This window comes from Paroedura picta, chromosome 1 (assembly GCF_049243985.1).
Source record: "Paroedura picta isolate Pp20150507F chromosome 1, Ppicta_v3.0, whole genome shotgun sequence".
NCBI lineage: Eukaryota > Metazoa > Chordata > Lepidosauria > Squamata > Gekkonidae > Paroedura > Paroedura picta.
The window spans coordinates 99,117,593-99,135,189 of NC_135369.1; the positions used below are offsets into that span (position 1 = coordinate 99,117,593).

The 17,597-nt window shown below is 42.8% G+C and overlaps 1 protein-coding gene across 8 annotated transcripts in view; it reads right to left on the bottom strand.

The window, feature by feature from the left end:
* Positions 1-17,597, bottom strand: part of ESR1 (estrogen receptor 1) — a 284,464-nt gene that overhangs the window by 58,424 nt on the left and 208,443 nt on the right. For all 8 annotated transcript variants that reach the window (XM_077349643.1, XM_077349653.1, XM_077349603.1 and 5 more), the window contains one exon: positions 6,990-7,322. In XM_077349643.1, the coding sequence (XP_077205758.1) occupies positions 6,990-7,322 (333 nt within the window). The remainder of the gene's footprint in view (positions 1-6,989; positions 7,323-17,597) is intronic.

Here is a 17,597-nt window from a genome sequence, read left to right on the forward strand (position 1 = left end):
CACTGTAGTTATACTGCCCCAATCAACCTTGGTCTATTAGCCTGCTATTTAGGTGCAATTTGGCCATGCAGAGTTCGGGCAGTTTAAATTTTAAAGGGACCAACATTTTCTTTCTCTGTCTATTCCATGGTCTGCAGGGGTAGGGGTTTGAGGTAGAGACACCAAATTTGCATTGTAGATGCAAGAGCCTCTCCTCAAAAGAAACCTCCAGTTTCAAAAAGATAGGACTGGGGGTCCAATTCTACAGGCACCCAAAAGGGATGACCCCATCCAACCTTCATTGTTTCCAAAGGTGAAGAAAAATGTCTCTCCATTGGAAACAATGGAGTTTGGATGGGGTTACCTCTTTGGGTGCCTGTAGAATTGGACTTTTTGAAACTAGGGGGTTCTTTTGAGGAGAGGCTCCTCCAACTCAAACCCACACCCATCCAACTATGGAATAGATGGAAAGGGGGAAATTCCAATTTACTTTAATGGTACCAGTGACCTTAATGGTGCCAAATCATTTTGGATTCTGTCAAATCCGAGCCAGGGAAGGATGCTTTGAATTCAACCTGAATCAATTTGGGATGAATCCAAAATGGTCTGAAATATATATTTTTTGCACATGCCTAGTGACAGGCATGGCTTACATCTATCTGCAGCTGCTTGCCTGGTCTCAGGTGCTACAACAGCCACTGGGCCTCAGGTTGCTTTTAGCATGCCTGGCCGAGAATAACTCTCTTATCTCTCATGTTTTGTTTGGCAGCCCACCAACATCATTCCCAGTTAAGGTTGAGAGAAATAATTGGCATGTGATCTAAACAGAGATAATTAGTTGAAACTGCTAAATACCAGTCATGTGAGAAACATCTCATGGGGAAATTCTGTAAGAATCCGTGTTACTCATAAAAGAAGTCATGAAATACTTAAGAAAATTTTCAGTTCTGCTTGGTAAAGTATTTCCATTTTTTCTTAGGCTGGTGAAATATCTTTAAGTGGTTTCCTTCCAAAGAACTCTATTTTTAATCTCTGTGATTTTATATGATAAGAAGTTCAATGCTGAAGCACTTTAAGGCCCTTGGGTGGGTTTGTTAACGTCTGAAAGCATACAGGGGGCAGGAGATGAGCTGTTGCAGAAAGCATGCTCACACTCGGTCTTATTAACAGGATATTTGCAGCCAAGAATGAAACACCTAATATCAGCAATCACTACAAGTCACTACTTACTCCTCTACTCCAAAACAAGAACTGATGGAAGATAATAGTGATTATGAATCTAACTTTAAAAAACTTACTTTAAGATTGGGAAAGAGGAGGAGTCAGACTCTCAATAAACTGTGGATCAGGGAAGAACAGAAATTATTTTGACAAGTATTGCTAAGATCACTGTCTGATTACAATATACAATATACAATATTTGTGATAAAGAAAATGTTTTTAAAATCAAGTGGATACTCTAGCAATGGCAGTTTTATATTGAAATGCATATGTATATTTGAATTAACGATGGGCACACTCTGCCACCTGGGTGTAAACTGCACGGAGCTTTTATTCCAACCCCAGGTCGATTCAGTCCCTGCCCTCTACACAGAATGCGATTTCCGTTTGGATTTGGGGCGATTTAAAATTTCCTTCTGCAGCAAAAAGGATTGATCCGGAGTGACCCTACCTTTATTGTGCGATATCTTAGGGTGCTTTTAACCCTCAATATTAAAAGGCTGTTTTGAATCTGGGCTCTCCTCCGTGGTAGAGGACCCGTGATTGGCCACAGGTGGTCATGTGACAAACTTGCCTTAAAGGAGAAGCCCCTAATTTCTCTCAACTTATTTAGGTCTTGGATTTTTTTTTCTGCCTTCTTCGATTCCCCCCCCCCCTTCAAGAAAAGAAAGGATTTTTCCTCCCTCCTCTGACTTCTCTGATCCTCTTCCCCCTTAAAGAAAACAGAGAGTCTCCATTTGCCTCCTCCCCACTCTTCTGAGCCTCCTTAACCACATGCAGAAGACTTTCCTGTTTCAATGGGGAGGGGGGGGAGAGGAAGACTCGAATTCAAATCAATCTGAATTCAACAGGATTGACAATGGAATAAACAAAGTAAGTGCAGACTCTGCCCAAGTCAGCTGTAAAAATAATTTAAAATGTAATAATTTAAATGTAATTTTGCAGAATTTTCTAAAAATTAATACATCAATCTGGCCTGTAAACAGGATCTTGAGCACAACAAGGCTTTACTCCATTGCCAAACATGATTCTTCCTGCTAGTACAGTTCCCCTACTGGAGGACAGGGAGGGCTTGGGTTGTGCATTACAATAAGACCACAGTCAAGGCATTGGGAAATGCAGCTGCTATGATTCCCATAACATGGTTTCCAACATTCGGTGTTGCTTACGGTGACCAGATTTTAACATTGGTAAAGTGGGACACCATTGACCAGGAGGGTTCTTGATTAAAAATTTGGTCTATGTGGAACAACAAAAAGTTTCATAGAACGCATAGAATGCAAAAATAGTATTGTAATATTTTTTTTAATTTCAACATAAGTACAATTTGCCAGGTACCCCCAGATGTCCCTCCAAAAGTGGGACAATCTGGTCACCTTAGTGTTGCTGTACAGGGAACTGGTTTCTAGACGTTGCTAGGCCTTACTGCAGCACCTAAAACACTCCATGGTTCAGAGAACCACACCTGCAATTGCCATCAACTAAAAAAGCAATATGAGCCATCCTACTAAACACACACATATAATAATACAGATAATTAAATATATAACCTTATCAGGGAACCTTTGAACAATGCGGGGCTCATTTTTCCCACCACTGTGGAATCTATGTCTAGAGTGTGGAAGGACGTTCCCCTGTATTTTCACTCCCACATTTATTTTATTAATCTATTATATTAATATTCCACCTTCCCTTTTGGCTCAGAGCAGTTTATATTATAACTCTCATATGCAGTACAGTACAATGAACATTCAATATAGAACTTATTTAACAGTGCAACTTGTACCAAACAGTGTAATATAACAGTATCTAACAACAACAACAGTGTGTTATAATAGCTACTAAATAACAAACAATATTTTGGTCTGTCTGCACTGTGGTCCGGTTTTCTGTTAGTGCAGATTATGGGGCTTCTGTTTGATGGCTAGCGACTTGTTCACTTGTCTTGGCTGAATGTCTGGTAGAAGAGCTCCTTTTTGCAGGAACTGTGGAATTGTTTTAGCTCTGAGAGGGGCCTCATGTCCTTTGGGAGCTTGTTCCACCAGGTGGGGACAAAGACTGAGAAAGCCCACATTCTAGTTGTTAACAGATGGAGCCAGGGATCACCAGTTTATTGGTGTTGGACAAGCATAATGCTTTTTGGGTGGCATAGGTAGAGAGCCGGTTTCTCTGGTACTCAGGACCCTAATCACATATGACCTTGAACGTAATCACCAGAACCTTAACCCTGATCTGATACTCAACTGGTAGCCAGGGGGGCTGTTGGAGTGCAGGCCGAATATGGGCCCTCCAAGGTGTTCCTGTAAGAACCCTGGCTGCCACATTCTGCACCAGTTAAGAATTTCCAGGTTGAGGAGGAGGAGGAGGAGAAGAGTTGGTTCTTATATGCCATTTTTCTCTACCTGAAGGAGTATCAAAACGGCTTCCATTCGCCTTCCCTTTCCTCTCTTCACAACAGACACCCTGTGAGGTGGGTGAGGCTGAGACAGCCCTGATATCACTGCTTAGTCAGAACAGCTTTATCAGTGCCGTGGTGAGCCCAAGGTAACTCAGCTGTGGGGGAGTGCAGAATTGAACCTGGCTCGCCAGATTAGAAGTCCGCACTTTTAACCACTACACCAAACTTGCTCTCTATGACCGTTTATGCACTGGAGGTTTCATGCCAGGCTGCAGGCTGGAGTTTTAGTCATGCAGGTAGCCCCACCTCTTCCTGCATCCACATGGGGGAGCATTTGGCCTGGTACACCTCATCCGCCCCTGATCTGTGCTCCTGCACGGGAGCTGGGGCACTGAAGTTCTCAGTGCATAAACAGTCTATGTACGGTAGGCCTACATAGAGCGAGTTGCAAAAATCCAGGCTAGAGGTGACCATTGCCAGGATCACTGTGGCTAGGTGTTCTGGGGCCAAGTAGGGTGGGTAGCTTGGCTTGGCATAGGTGGGAGAACACAAACTGGGCTACTTTTGCAATCTGTTCCTCCATGGAAAGGAAAATGTTGAAGGGAGAGGACATGAGGAACAACAACTCATGTAAAAGATCTGGCTTGACAAGGTTCCCAGAAGAAAGTAAGCTTGTCATGGAAAAAGGGGAGTAAAATCACTGCCGCCCTATTATGGCCAACTTGTATTTTTCTTGGGTGGCTACCATGGTATAGTTTTATTTATTTATATTTATTTTATTTATTTTGATTTCTTTCCTGCCACTTTCTGTAGATTCACGGAGGATTACATAAAACAGATTTAAAACCCCAATAAAACCAATCAAAACCCCTTAATAGACATAAAACAAAGAAAGCGCCATAGTTCCCATTCCTCCACATCTTTAGCGAATCAACACAGGGTGGGGTTCGAATGATGATACAGCATTGGCCAGAGGAGGAGCCCCAGTTCTCCCTGATGCTGACCTCACCCAAAGACCTGATGGAAGAGCTCCATTTTGCAGGTACTGCAGGACTTAGAAAGCTCTGTCAGGGCCCTCAGCTCTTTCAGGAGCTCATTCCACCAGGTAGGGGCCAGGATCAAAAAGGTCCTGGCCCGGGTCGAGGGCAGACATGCTCCCCTGGGGCCAGGGGCCACAAGCATATTAGCAACCACAGAGCACAGAATCTTGCAGAGGGCATAACGAGACAAGCGGTCTCTCAGATAGGCAGGGAAAAAAGGAAAAAGCACAATAAAAAAATACTATCAAAACTACCTGCTACAGATCTAAGAAAAAGAACAGTAAAAGCATAATACTAAGCTGAACTTCACAACACACAAGATTTAGCCCTGACATCCTCTGGATGTCCATAAAAAGAATTGCAAATCCTGACACTCCCCCCCCCCTCATACACACACTTGCTCCAAGTAGGGAAATACAACTTCTAGTATTTAAACTAGGCTTTATCAAAAATAATTTCATGAAACCCTGGGGTTTCTTTATGGCTCTGGAAGAGTTTCTTGAATGGGTGGGAGTTAGCTATTTTTAATATATTTTTTAACATTTGTTAAACATTTATTGGGTGCTATAACCATATATGGCCATGTTGACCCACCCCTCACAAAATGGCATATGATCGGCCTGGATGGCATGGAAATGGGAGGGGCCCCAGGTGGGTGTATAAACAGCTATGTTTCTCAACCATATTCTGCATTATTGCACCACTTCTGGTGTTTCTTAAAACCTGAGGAATGTTTCAGGATTTCTCAATGGCGAGAAAGGCTAATTCAAATAAAGATTGATATTACCAGTCTTTTTATGCTCCTTACTTTTGCTGGTGGGAAGTCTCTCACCCAGTCCAGATTTAGGGCACTCTCCCCAATTTGGGAAGGTGAACCCCAATTTCCCAGTCAACCCAGGGTGTATGTCTCATACATCTCAATATCTACACCATGTCTTATAGCAGCTATCCATCCTCCTCCCCTTCCTGGTAAGTGAAGCAAAGGGTTACTTCCCTGCAGTAAGTATCTCTGCTCTCTGAAACCCAGGCTTTCTCAACCAGGGTTTCATGAAACCCTGGGTTTTTCTGATGGTCCAGGAAGGGTTTCACCGATTGGGTGGAAATTACTTAATTTTAAAAATAGATTTCTAATTTTAAAAAATTATCAGCAATAAGGCCATATATGGTCATGCTGACTTACTGACCCCCTCCCCTCCCAAAATGGGCACTGACTGGCCTGGAGAGGGTGGGGAGGGGAGGTGACTTGGTCATACAAATCCTGACTGCCTGAGGCCCACTGCACATGGTAGTGAGAGGCATTCATAAAGTACTCTCATTTTTACTTAGCTGCAAAGCAACGGCCCCAGCTCTGTTCCTAGCACAGCAGAGTAGGCTGCTGGGCTGTTTATGGCATTAGGGGGCAATGGAGAGGCAAAGGCCAGCTCCAGCCCTGTTCCTGACATTGGTTGGTGGAGATGACTGAGTGACATAGGTCTTCCCTAACCTGCTTCTGGCTGCAGGGGGTGGGGAGAGGCAACAGAGCATAATAGGTCTGTTCTGTCTCTGTTTCTGGCATGTGGGGGTGGAGGCGGCAGAGTGACACAGATGCGCCCCAGCCCTGTTCCCGCAGTCTCCCACTGCAAGCTCCCTCTGGTACAGAAGAGCAAACTGGTAGTCAGTCCAGATTGCAGGTATGGTTCTGTTCACAAATCATCTGAAGATATTTCTGTGCTGCAACATTCTATGCTGTGGGAGGGGCCTGGTGATGTCATTTCTGGTAACGTGACTTCTGAGGGCATGGGAGGAAGGTGTGGCCTGCGGACAGCCTGAAGACTCTTTCAGGGGTTTCTCAATGATAAAAAGGTTGAGAAAGTCTGCTGTAACTTCTTGGTGCATTTTATAGCTCTCCACACTAGGAAAACAAGCAGTATTCAAGATTCCAGGGACAACCTGGTGTGCTTCAAAGCACCTTACATCTCCCAGAACAACAAATAATACAATAATTCCTTTAAAACAGGTCTCAAGCTTAGCAGTTTCAAGATGACCATTTTTAATAAAGTTTTCTCTGATCTACATTTTGAAAAAGAGTACCTCTGATGAGTCTCACTGATATTGAAGTCATACTACTTTGAAGATGTCAATATCTCCTTTCAAGGCTATATAACCATCTTTCCATGAGTACTTCTAGCAATGCAAAAACATTTCAACTTAAGCAGAAGAATGGGAATTATTTATGTATTTGAAAAATGTATTACGTGTTCTAAAAGTGCCTTTTCACTTACATTTTATACTTGGATTTTAGCTAATACAATACACATTGAGGTCTGTAACTCTGAGAACATACATGCAACATTCTCTGCTACCATTCTTACCTGGTACCCTTTTGGCCCAGTTGATCATGTGTACCAGCTCTCTGTCAGCAAGGTTAGTCAACAAGGACATCATAGAAGCTTCATTGAAAGGTCTGCCAGGGTCATATTCTGAATAGACAACAGGCGGCTCGGCATCTAGCAAGGCACTGACCATCTGGTCTGCAGTCAGAGACAGAGCTGGACTATTTTTCTTGGTATGCTTAATCACCAGGGGGCCAGGCCAGAGCGTTGGGCTTCTTGGTTCAAATGCAACCCCTCCAGTCTTGCCATCATGCTCATCTCTTTGTCGCTTGTGTTTCAGCATTCGGCTACCTCTGCGGTCTTTCCGAATCCCTGGAAGAAGAAAAGAGCATCTTAATTTCATCATATTTTGATACCATAATATTGATGAAATATAAGTGTGGCAAGGGTACCAAATTCATCTTATGCAATGCCCTGCCCTAATGGGGTACCAGCCATACATTTAATTACAAGCAATGCATGCAATCTGCTTTTACAGAATAACCAGCACCTTGATTATAGTGTGCTAGAAGCGTATAATAAGAGCCATGGTTAATGTGACTACACAGGTGGCATGCAATCTGTGAATTATTACATAACATCCATGGCAACAACACAAGGAATTATGGTGTTCATCTCTTGTATTGTGCTGTTATTCCTGCACCTTTCTTGCAAAAATGTGTGATCCAGTCCTCTTTTTGTACAAATGTGTAAGAAGGTGATTTCTTTATTTCTGTTTGCAAATATTGAGCATGTCAGTATTCTTTTGTGTGCCTTACAACCAAAAAGACTCCTGCTAAACCCATAGGACATTACAATTACATTTACTGATGGAGAAGTATATGGGTTACTCCTTAAGCAAGTCCAGCATATGTATGGATTTGACGCCAGTCAACTCAGTCATGCAACTTCCTGAATGATGCACTAATTCAAGCCCACAATAGACCTAGCATCGCACTAGTAAGTAGATCATGGTCCAATTTACAAGAAGCCAGCCTCATAGCATTAATTATCTAATCTCCATCAACTGATAAGAATAAGTGAAGCAAAATTAAATTAACAAGGAAAAAACTATTTAAATCACAGAGGGTCAAACCAAACAACCGAGATTTTGTGTGCCAAGATAAGTGGCATATCCTTTAAGGTGGTTCAATCAGGCAAAACCTAATTTCATCCTCAGGATCACCTCTAGTGGACAGTGTTGTACCATTGACAAAAGAGAATCTTATAACCCATAATAATGGAATTCATCCTTCTACTGTTTGATATCCATCTGCTTCTCTACTAGAAAGCCCATGGCTTACAACAGTGCTGAAATTCTAAATGTATTTAAGAAGTAGTTCTCAAAGTGTTAGCTCTGGAATGGTCCAAATTAAGTTAGAGGGACAGCTCAGGATTTACTGTTTTTGAGAACTGCCATGTTAATGGCTTGACATCTGTCTCTGAAAAAGATTAAGCCAGGAATTCTTGCCAGGCTTCTGGAATCTCATATAGCTGACTGTTCACAACAACAGTCCATCAAAAATTGCTGAGAGAGTCATTAAAGTCTGAGAGAGATGAGAGAGAATAGACAATTTGAAGCCGGGATATGTGGCTCAGTTCATTAAAGACAACAATAGTAAACATTGTGATGGTGACTTGGATGAGGAAAACTGAATAACTTTCAGAACTTGAGCATATTCATACTTACTTAGAATCAACTTCCATTTTATTTAGCAGACCTTACTTCCATAAGAATGTATATATGGTTGTTACCTTACTTATATTCTTCCTACCTGCCTAACAAGAAAAGTCATGGAGGTTGCTGAAGAATCTAGCCCTTAATTACATAAAAAGTGATATTGCACTATACTACCAAAGTCTGACCCAAAGGCGTTAGAATATTCAAGATCCATAGTGGGCATGATTCAAACACAGGCAGCATTGGAGGACTTGTGTATTTAGGATAGATTAGGAACTCCCTGATATTTTTCTAAAAACCTCCTTCTGTTCCCTGATAGGCTAATTTGAAGACTTCCTGCTCTTTTGAGCATACTTCCACTCTGCTTGCCTTCAGAAAAGACTGAATGAACAGAACAGAGCAGTTAGACAGGAATCATTCTCTCTTCTCCTTCGATATAAAGTTGTTTCTTCTAAATAAAACAATGTTATTCTTTTAAACAGCTTGGTGCTGTACCCCTCCTTGCATATATTCTCTGCCAACAAAACACACCAAGAAATAACACATTTTGACATGTCAGAAGCTTTTTTGTAGCGTTTCAGTCCCAGGTGGCGAGTCTAGAAACTGTAATATATTCCTGTGGCATGGAGGCAGCCGTGGCTGCTAGAGGAGGCTCCACCTAGAGGGTGAGAGGCAGCAGCTGTTCTGGGACACGGCAGCTTGCAAGAAGTTAGCAGCAACCTGATGCGCCTAACAGGCAGTGGCATACATACTCTATTTGCACCCAGGACAAGCAGGTGAGCATGCTTGGTGACATGGAGATGCAACCTCAACAGAGAACTATCTGCACAAAAATCAGCCCCCTCCCCGGCACCTGATGTCTTGCCACCCCCACCAAGGGCAGTGGCAGAGGGGCAAGCCATATTGGGCTGTGAGTCTCTTGGTTTGTCTACACCATTAGGAAGTTGAGATGGAGAACTGGTGGCCATTGGGGGGTGGTCCACACAATCATAGAATCATAGAATAACAGAGTTGGAAGGTATCTCATGGGTCATCTAGTCCAACCCCCTGCACTATGCAGGACACTCACATCCCTATTGCTCATCCACTCTAACTTGCCACCCTCTTGAGCCTTCACAGAATCAGCCTCTCCGTCAGATGGCTATCTAGCCTCTGCTTAAAAATTTCCAAAGATGGAGAACTCAACACTTCCCGAGGAAGCCTGTTCCACTGAGGAACTGCTCTAACTGTCAGGAACTTCTTCCTGATGTTTAGACGGAATTTCTTTTGCATTAATTTCATCCCATTGGTTCTGGTCCGTCCCTCTGGGGCAAGAGAGAACAACTCTGCTCCATCCTCTATATGGAACCCTTCTAAAGACAATGCCCAAACCAAAGGGAAAGCCAGGGGAATCTGTGCTGGATGGCCACCATCATGAGCAGCCGCCACACCCAGCCTCAAGTTTGTGGCATTGGGGGCTGTGCACACTGCTGAACCACCCTCCGCCTGCGGGGGTGAGTGGCACTAGGGCACATGGTTCCCACTGCCCATAGGCGCTTGTCAGGGTCCAGTGCATGCCAATGTAATACCGCACCCAGGTTATGAGCCCTGGCTGCCATACCCTAATACACCCTTGGTAGCAGGAGTGAAGGTACACCACCTTCTAGATAGTTTCCCACCACGTAGCAGCTGAACGTAGCAGCACTAGTTGGAGGTCCACCACCCCAGGGCTTTAACTGGGGCCATGGGGTATAGCAAGGGTATCTGGCTAGTTCTATGAAAACCCAGCTGGGTTGGGGCAAAGCAAGGAAGACATTAAAAGTGAAATAAGAGTCAGAGAAAGAAGGGGTGGTACTGGCCTTGGTTAACATCAGTGAAGCCCCAGAAATAAGAAGAGCTGGGCTTTTGTGCCTTTTTTTTACTATCCCAAGGAGTCTCAAAGCAGCTTACAATCATCTACTGTTCCTCTCCCAACAACAGTCACTCTATGAGGCAGGCGAGGCTGAGAGAGCTCTGATAGTACTGTGACTGGCCCAAGGTCACCGAGCTGGCTGCATGTGGAGGATTCTCCAGATTAGAGGCTGCCATTTTTAAGCACTACACCAAGTTGGACAGGAATATGAGGAAGGTAAGCTGTCTGGAAAAGGCTACGAAGGTGTAGAGAAAGAGAAAATGGAGCAAGATAAGGCTACCAGATCTAGGTAGGCCTTGTAGACCTGCCACAAGGCACAGTTCAGTCTCCTGAGGTTCTGAAGGGCAGCTGAAGAGAACTGTGCTCATGTGTGGACTTTGGCTGATTCCAACAGACACTTGAGCAGCACCAGGGATGTCTCTGCTGCCTATGGAAGTCAGTAATGATGTACTGCTGCCCTCATCTGTGCGTGGGGAACAATTCCATTAGATAAATATAAAACCACAGAGCAGGATTAGAAGAATTTAAAACCACAAACAAGGTTAGGGCTAAAATAAATAAATAGATAACACAAGATAGTAACACATGTCACCTCAGCATGAACTTGAAATTAGTTTCATGGGTATCTTTTCTTCTTTTGACTGGCAACTTCAATGTGATGAAGAAAGCAAACCAATGGTGGGAATTTCAAACATCCAGCCCAGGTAAACAGCAGTTACCATATGAAAAACAAAACATTTGACCAGTTTGGGTGCTGGCTCCACACTGTGCAAAACACACTAATGCCACGTTTCCACCAGTCTATACCCCTGAAGCTAATGGACTCACACTAGATTGTACCAATCAAGTTAGAGCCATAGCACAATGGTAATAATAATGTAAAGGCATTCATGCAATTACACCCAAATATTATAAGTTAATTTCAAAGCAGTACCGTATCATCTTCTACAAAAACAAAGTGCTGCATTATGCTAGATACATTTTGTAGAAACTACAATGAGTATTCTAGATAAGCAGAATATATAAGTAGAATTGCTACCATGTGATCATGTGCCTGGGGGTTAGAACTATTGAAAAGAGGTGGAAGTTAATTCTGTTGAACTCTGAGAATCTATCACAGACCTTATTCATACCAAGAATCCGACTCAACCGTTCGCAGGGATAATTGCCACTTCCAGATGACATTGGGGCCAGGCCTGGGTTGGTCCCAGGCCTGATGCAACATAGGCCCTCATTTGCTCTGTGGCAAGGGAATGCATGGCAAATGAGGGCCTGTGTTGTCTGGAAGCGAAATGTAGCCCTGTGACTGGATGAGCACTACACCGGGCCATATTCCTGGACTGCAAAAAGTTCTCCGTTTCAGTCTCACCAATGCCTTGTGAGGTGCCACAGGGGGTGTTTCTCTCCCCAACTTTGTTTAACATACTTATGCACCCTCTGGCCCAGCTAGTCCAAGGGTTTGGGCAAGGTTGCCATCAATATGCAGATGACACCCAGCTCTAGCTCCTGATGGATGGCTGCCCAGATTCACACCCATACAACTTTGCCAGATTCTTAGAAGCAGTGATGAGATGGCTTAAGCAGCTACCTGAAACTCAACCCTTCAATGAGAGAGGTTCTGTGGCTGGGCAAGAAAGGTCCAAGCGAGGAAGAAAACTTGCCCTGCCTGAACTGGGTGCAATTATCAGTTGCATGCTCAGCCAGAAATCTGGGTGTGATCTTTGATGCCTCCCTATCGATGGATGTGAAGATCACAAAAGTAGCACAGCAGGTGTTTTCCCACCTTCACCAAGACAAACTGCTAGCGTCCTACTTGGGCCCAGAACACCTAGCCACAGTTATCCATGCAAATAGACTGGACTTCTGCAACTCACTGTAAGTGGGCTTGCCCTTATCCATGCTCCAGAAACAGTAAATGGTCCAGAATGCAGCGGCCAGAGTCCTCACAGAAACATTTTGATGGATCCATATCTGGCCTGTGGCTCAGGCAGCTTCACTGGCTCCCAGTTGAATTCCAGAATCAAATTTACAGTATTGGTACTTACTTACTCACAAAGCGATCTACAGTCTGGGCCCTGAGTATCTGAGAGACTGCCTCTCTGTCTATACCTCCTGTCTATACCTCACTCTACTAATACCAACCAGTTGGTGATCCCCGGCCCCAAGCAAGTACACTTGGCCTCAGCCAGGTGGAATGAGATCCCAGAACACATCCAGGCTCTGATGGAGCTGGCACAGTTCTGCAGGGCCTATAAGACAGAGTTCTCCTGCCGGGCTTTTGGCTGGGGCCAGTGATACATCAAGAGATGCCCCTGACTGAAGACTAGCCTGGGAGAACAAAAAAGCGATTAATCCCAGGATTGTTGGGATCTGATTTAGAGATCTGATCTGTTCAAAATGCTGACTGGTTTTGTACTTATTTTAATCATAATTATAACTATTTTATTTCAATAACCGTTACCTAAATTAGATTGTTCTACTATTAGTTAATGAGCCTCTTGTGGCGCAGAGTGGTAAGGCAGCCGTCTGAAAGCTTTGCCCATGAGGCTGGGAGTTCAATCCCAGCAGCCGGCTCAAGGTTGACTCAGCCTTCCATCCTTCCGAGGTCGGTAAAAGGAGTACCCAGCTTGCTGGGGGGGTAAACGGTAATGACTGGGGAAGGCACTGGCAAACCACCCCGTATTGAGTCTGCCATGAAAACGCTAGAGGGCGTCACCCCAAGGGTCAGACATGACTCGGTGCTTGCACAGGGGATACCTTTACCTTTACCTTACCTTACTATTAGTTATAAAACTATATGTACACTACCCTGGGTCGGCTTGCTAGAATGGGTGGTATATAAACAAAATTAATTAAATAAATGTGGGTTTTTGCTCCTGCTAATAACCTTTTAAAAACTTTTTAAATGATTCAGTGCTTAGCAGTATATAAAAACTCTGCTGTCGGCAATGTGCCCTACATTCTCATGGTTACTAGTGGATTTCTTTAAAAATATTGTGTATGTGTTTCATTTTTGTGGACTTTACACTTACATAGCTATGGGTTTTATAAATAGGCCTCTTAGCAAGAAAGAAGGGGGCTGGATGGGTGATTGCAGTGATTAGATGGCAGCTGTACCCTAGGGGGCGAAGTAGACTGGTTTGTGGAGGGAGTGTTTGTTCAGTATGTGTGAACAAAGAGAGATCAGTGGGTGAGAAAAATCTGTGTTCTGTGATTAGCCTAAGTGGCAAGTGAGGAACCTAGTATCTTGTCTACTGGTCTTCAAGGCAACCCACCCAAAATTGTAGCTTTTGTTTAGATGGGTCCAAGGTCACTGGTATTATCTTTTTTGGAAGTCTGAGAGAATGTGGGAAGTCAGCAAAGGCCCCATCACCTGACATCTTGCACTGGCATTTTCTTGGCTCCAACCCAAAACAAGTTAGCATTTAAGTTTCTTCTTAGCAAAAGGAGATCATCAAATAATAATACTTTCCATGTTTAAGAATATATCTCCCTCCATTGTTGTCTTCTTACTGGCCCTCCTCCTTAGTTGTGTTGTGCCTATATGTCTAAATGTTTTATTGAATTGTTTAAATATTTTATATATACTTTTTCTTTCAATATATACATTTTACTGTTTTGAAGTGAAGTAAAATAAAGAAAATTAGATTTGTTTTGAATAGTTATGTAATTTAGACAGATTTCCTGCTCCTGATTCTTTAAGTGAAATCACAGAAATAAGTATTACAACTTTAATCTCCACTGGGAATGCTTTCTTTTGAAAAGATTCTACCAGTTTCTTGAACTAAGACCAGTTCCGCTTGAAGCAAATATTTCAACCTTCAACCAAGGTTATATAAACAGTCTTCTCAAAAGTGATGTGTACTAGTGTCTCTGTTCTTCAGTTAGGAAAGGACATGATGGGTATTACACTTGGATGGCACGCATTTTCCAGTATATTTGGAGTAACTGTCTTGTTACTGGCCTTTAAAAACTGGCTAGCTTCTATTGGATCAAATAGTCTGATCTTATCATGTTCCTCATTTGCTCCAAAGAAAGATGATTCCTGTAGGAACCTTGCTTCAACATATCTTTCGCACTTTCCAAAACACGTTTTGGAAGAAAATTCTTACAAAGAAGCTTTTTATATGGCAACCTCAGAGAAAAAGATTAATTTATCCATTCTCCTTGACTTCCATCAACAGCTGGAAACGCTCTGACCCACTGAAATGATTTTTCAAGTTGTAGATGCAACATGGCTCATAAGATTTATAGGGATTTCTGTTCTAGTGCTTTGCTTATCCCATAGAAGGAAAAGAAAAGAAGAGATCATTATTAACTCGCTTAAACTAAAAGGGAGTTGAGAGTGCTTTTCTCTGGAAAAAGAAAATGCTTTTAATTTTTTTTTCTTATCACATTTTATCGAGAGTCTCTGATATCAAACAAGAGCAACACACAAGACACAAATTCCTAAAGTGGGGGGGGGGGGGGGGTGGAATCCCTACTAAACTGCCATTTGAATGAGTCACTTCAAGATTCTAATGCAAGCAAATTCTTAAATTGATGTTTTAGTCTCACAGGTTGCAATGAGAAATAAATAGGGAGACGCACATTGCCCTTTCATGCAGCATACCATGGATGGAAACAGGACATAGTTGTCATAGCTATATATGTTCATGGAGTTTGACGAAGCCAGTACTCAGAATGAAATAGATCTTTGGGCATTCATGGAACCTTGATGAAAATGTCAACCCAGTGTGCAGCAGTAGTGTGTGTGTGTGTGTGTGGGGGGGGGGACAAACTTAATGGCCAGGAATTATTAGGAAAGGGACTGAAAATGGTCAGAATTGTAATGCTCTTGTATAAAGCTATGGGTGCAGACTTTTTGGGGGAAACTGCATAGTTCTTGTCAAGTTGAATCCCCAGCTGATGCTCCAAATCTGTGGCACCCCTTCTACAAAGGGGCATTCATTCGGGGGAATTTTTTCTTGAATTTGCATCTGACCCTCACTATTTGACCTGTCCCTAGAAAAGGGGTTGTGCAGTTGTGTTATCATGTACTTCATCAGAGATGGAATCCCCTCTCTCTTTTTTTGTACATGCGCTGTAACATTATAAAATCATAACATTGTAAAAGATAAACTGGACGTATCCTGGTGAACAGCATAGTTGCCACCATTTCAAAGGTCCTCTGCGCCTTCTTAGTTGCCAAATATAAAATGGCTGGCAAAGATTCTTGCAAAATCCTAATGAAAATAGTATTCTGCCCATGATTGCCAAATACTGCATATGTTGAGTTTTCATGATTATAAAACCAATTATATATTTCCAATATTTTCATATGGTTAAAAGACTACTGTAATCGAAAGCACACCAGAAGCTACAGAGGAAGAGAAGGTGGGGGGACGAAGAAGCAATAAAAGAACAAGACAACAAAACCTACTGGGGGGGGGAGAAGAAAGGATAGAAGCTTTATGGATGGGTGCATAGAAAAATACATTAAACCTCACTGTCCAGTTTCCCCATGTTATAACACCGTAATATTCTTAAGTTAAGAAAATCAGCATCATAATGCAATCAAAATTACCCTTAAAATAAACTGATCTCTTGTTCAGAAGGCTTGAAGGGCAGAGGGCAGGATGTACATGCGACATTGATGCCACAAAAGGGTGGAAGGAGAAAGACTGGCTTTAACAGGACAGAGAGCTACTTGGCTAAAGAAAAAGCTGGATTTAGAGAGGGCTGTTCAACTCTAAATCAATGTATGTTATTAGGCCATTTGATCTCAAAATATTCTTTTAGATCTACTGCCTCTTTGTAGAACAAATGCAGAGTTCAGTGGCACTTTTAAGACCAACACATTTTTATTCAACGTATGAGCTTTCGTGTGCATGCACACTCCCTCAGATGCAATATAATGGAATGAACGTAATCAGTTCAAACTTATAGGTAGAATGTGAGAATAAATTAACATGCAGCATAATGAAAATGTTTAAGAGCTTCAGAGATAAATAGGAAAAAAACTGCAATTTTGATTTGTTTGTATTCACTTGAGATTGAATTGCATGGAAAACATTTGGCCACAATAAAAATTATGAGAATAATGACCAAACAGTCAATTGCTGACAGCAGTTAGCTGAGATCTTACCCTTTTGCCCCCTGCTTGTTCTCTCAAGCATGGAAGCATCAACTTTGAAGTACAGCATTTGGCTGATCACAGACCCATTGCATTATACTAGTCATAGTTACATTACGATCTACTCATTCAAAGCAATAGTTCCAAACAAGAGATAAATTAAAATACATTTGGCCTTTCTGGCCCATTCTGCATGGCGGCAACCATACCAGGCTTCTGGCAGTACGGTGTTTCAGAGCATAAAGCTCTGCAGTTTATTGTGTTCCCACAGGGGACACATTTCAGTGCCGGATCCTCTCCGGCACCAAAATGAGGCCCCCTGGGAAACAAGTCAGTGGCGGAATAGCTTCGCTGTGCGAGGTATTTTGCGGGAAAATAAAAATGAATGCCCTGGTCTGCTCTGTGGCACAGCAAAACACTGTGAGGCTGATTAGGGCATTCTTTGCCCCCTCTGGGCCACTGCAGGGCAGGGAGGAGCTAGGCCCGGGACAGGCCCTGTTGGCCCCCGCAGTGGCTAAAGGAATGCGGATTTTTCCTCGTTTCCTTAGCCCAGGGTAACCGTGGCAGGCCTGGGAAGGGGCCTGCCCAGCAACTGCATCATGTTGAAGAAAGGATTTGTCTCGCTTCCATATAAGCACTCTCTTGGCCTTTTTCACCCATTCAGAATCAGCCTCTAACTGCTTGTGGAGAATGTAGGTTAGCATATGTAGTGAGGTTAAGAAACCAATACCTTTCTTAAGTTAAAGTACAATCTACTTGTTCAAATCAATCATTCCAAATAAGACATAAATTAAAATATAGAGGATGTTAGGCTTTCCTGAAGGTTTGTTAGGAGTGCAGGTTACCATATATAGTAAGTTAAGAAACCAATATCCCTGTTGAGTCCTGGGGATTCCATTGTTCTGTTGTAATAATGTTCTT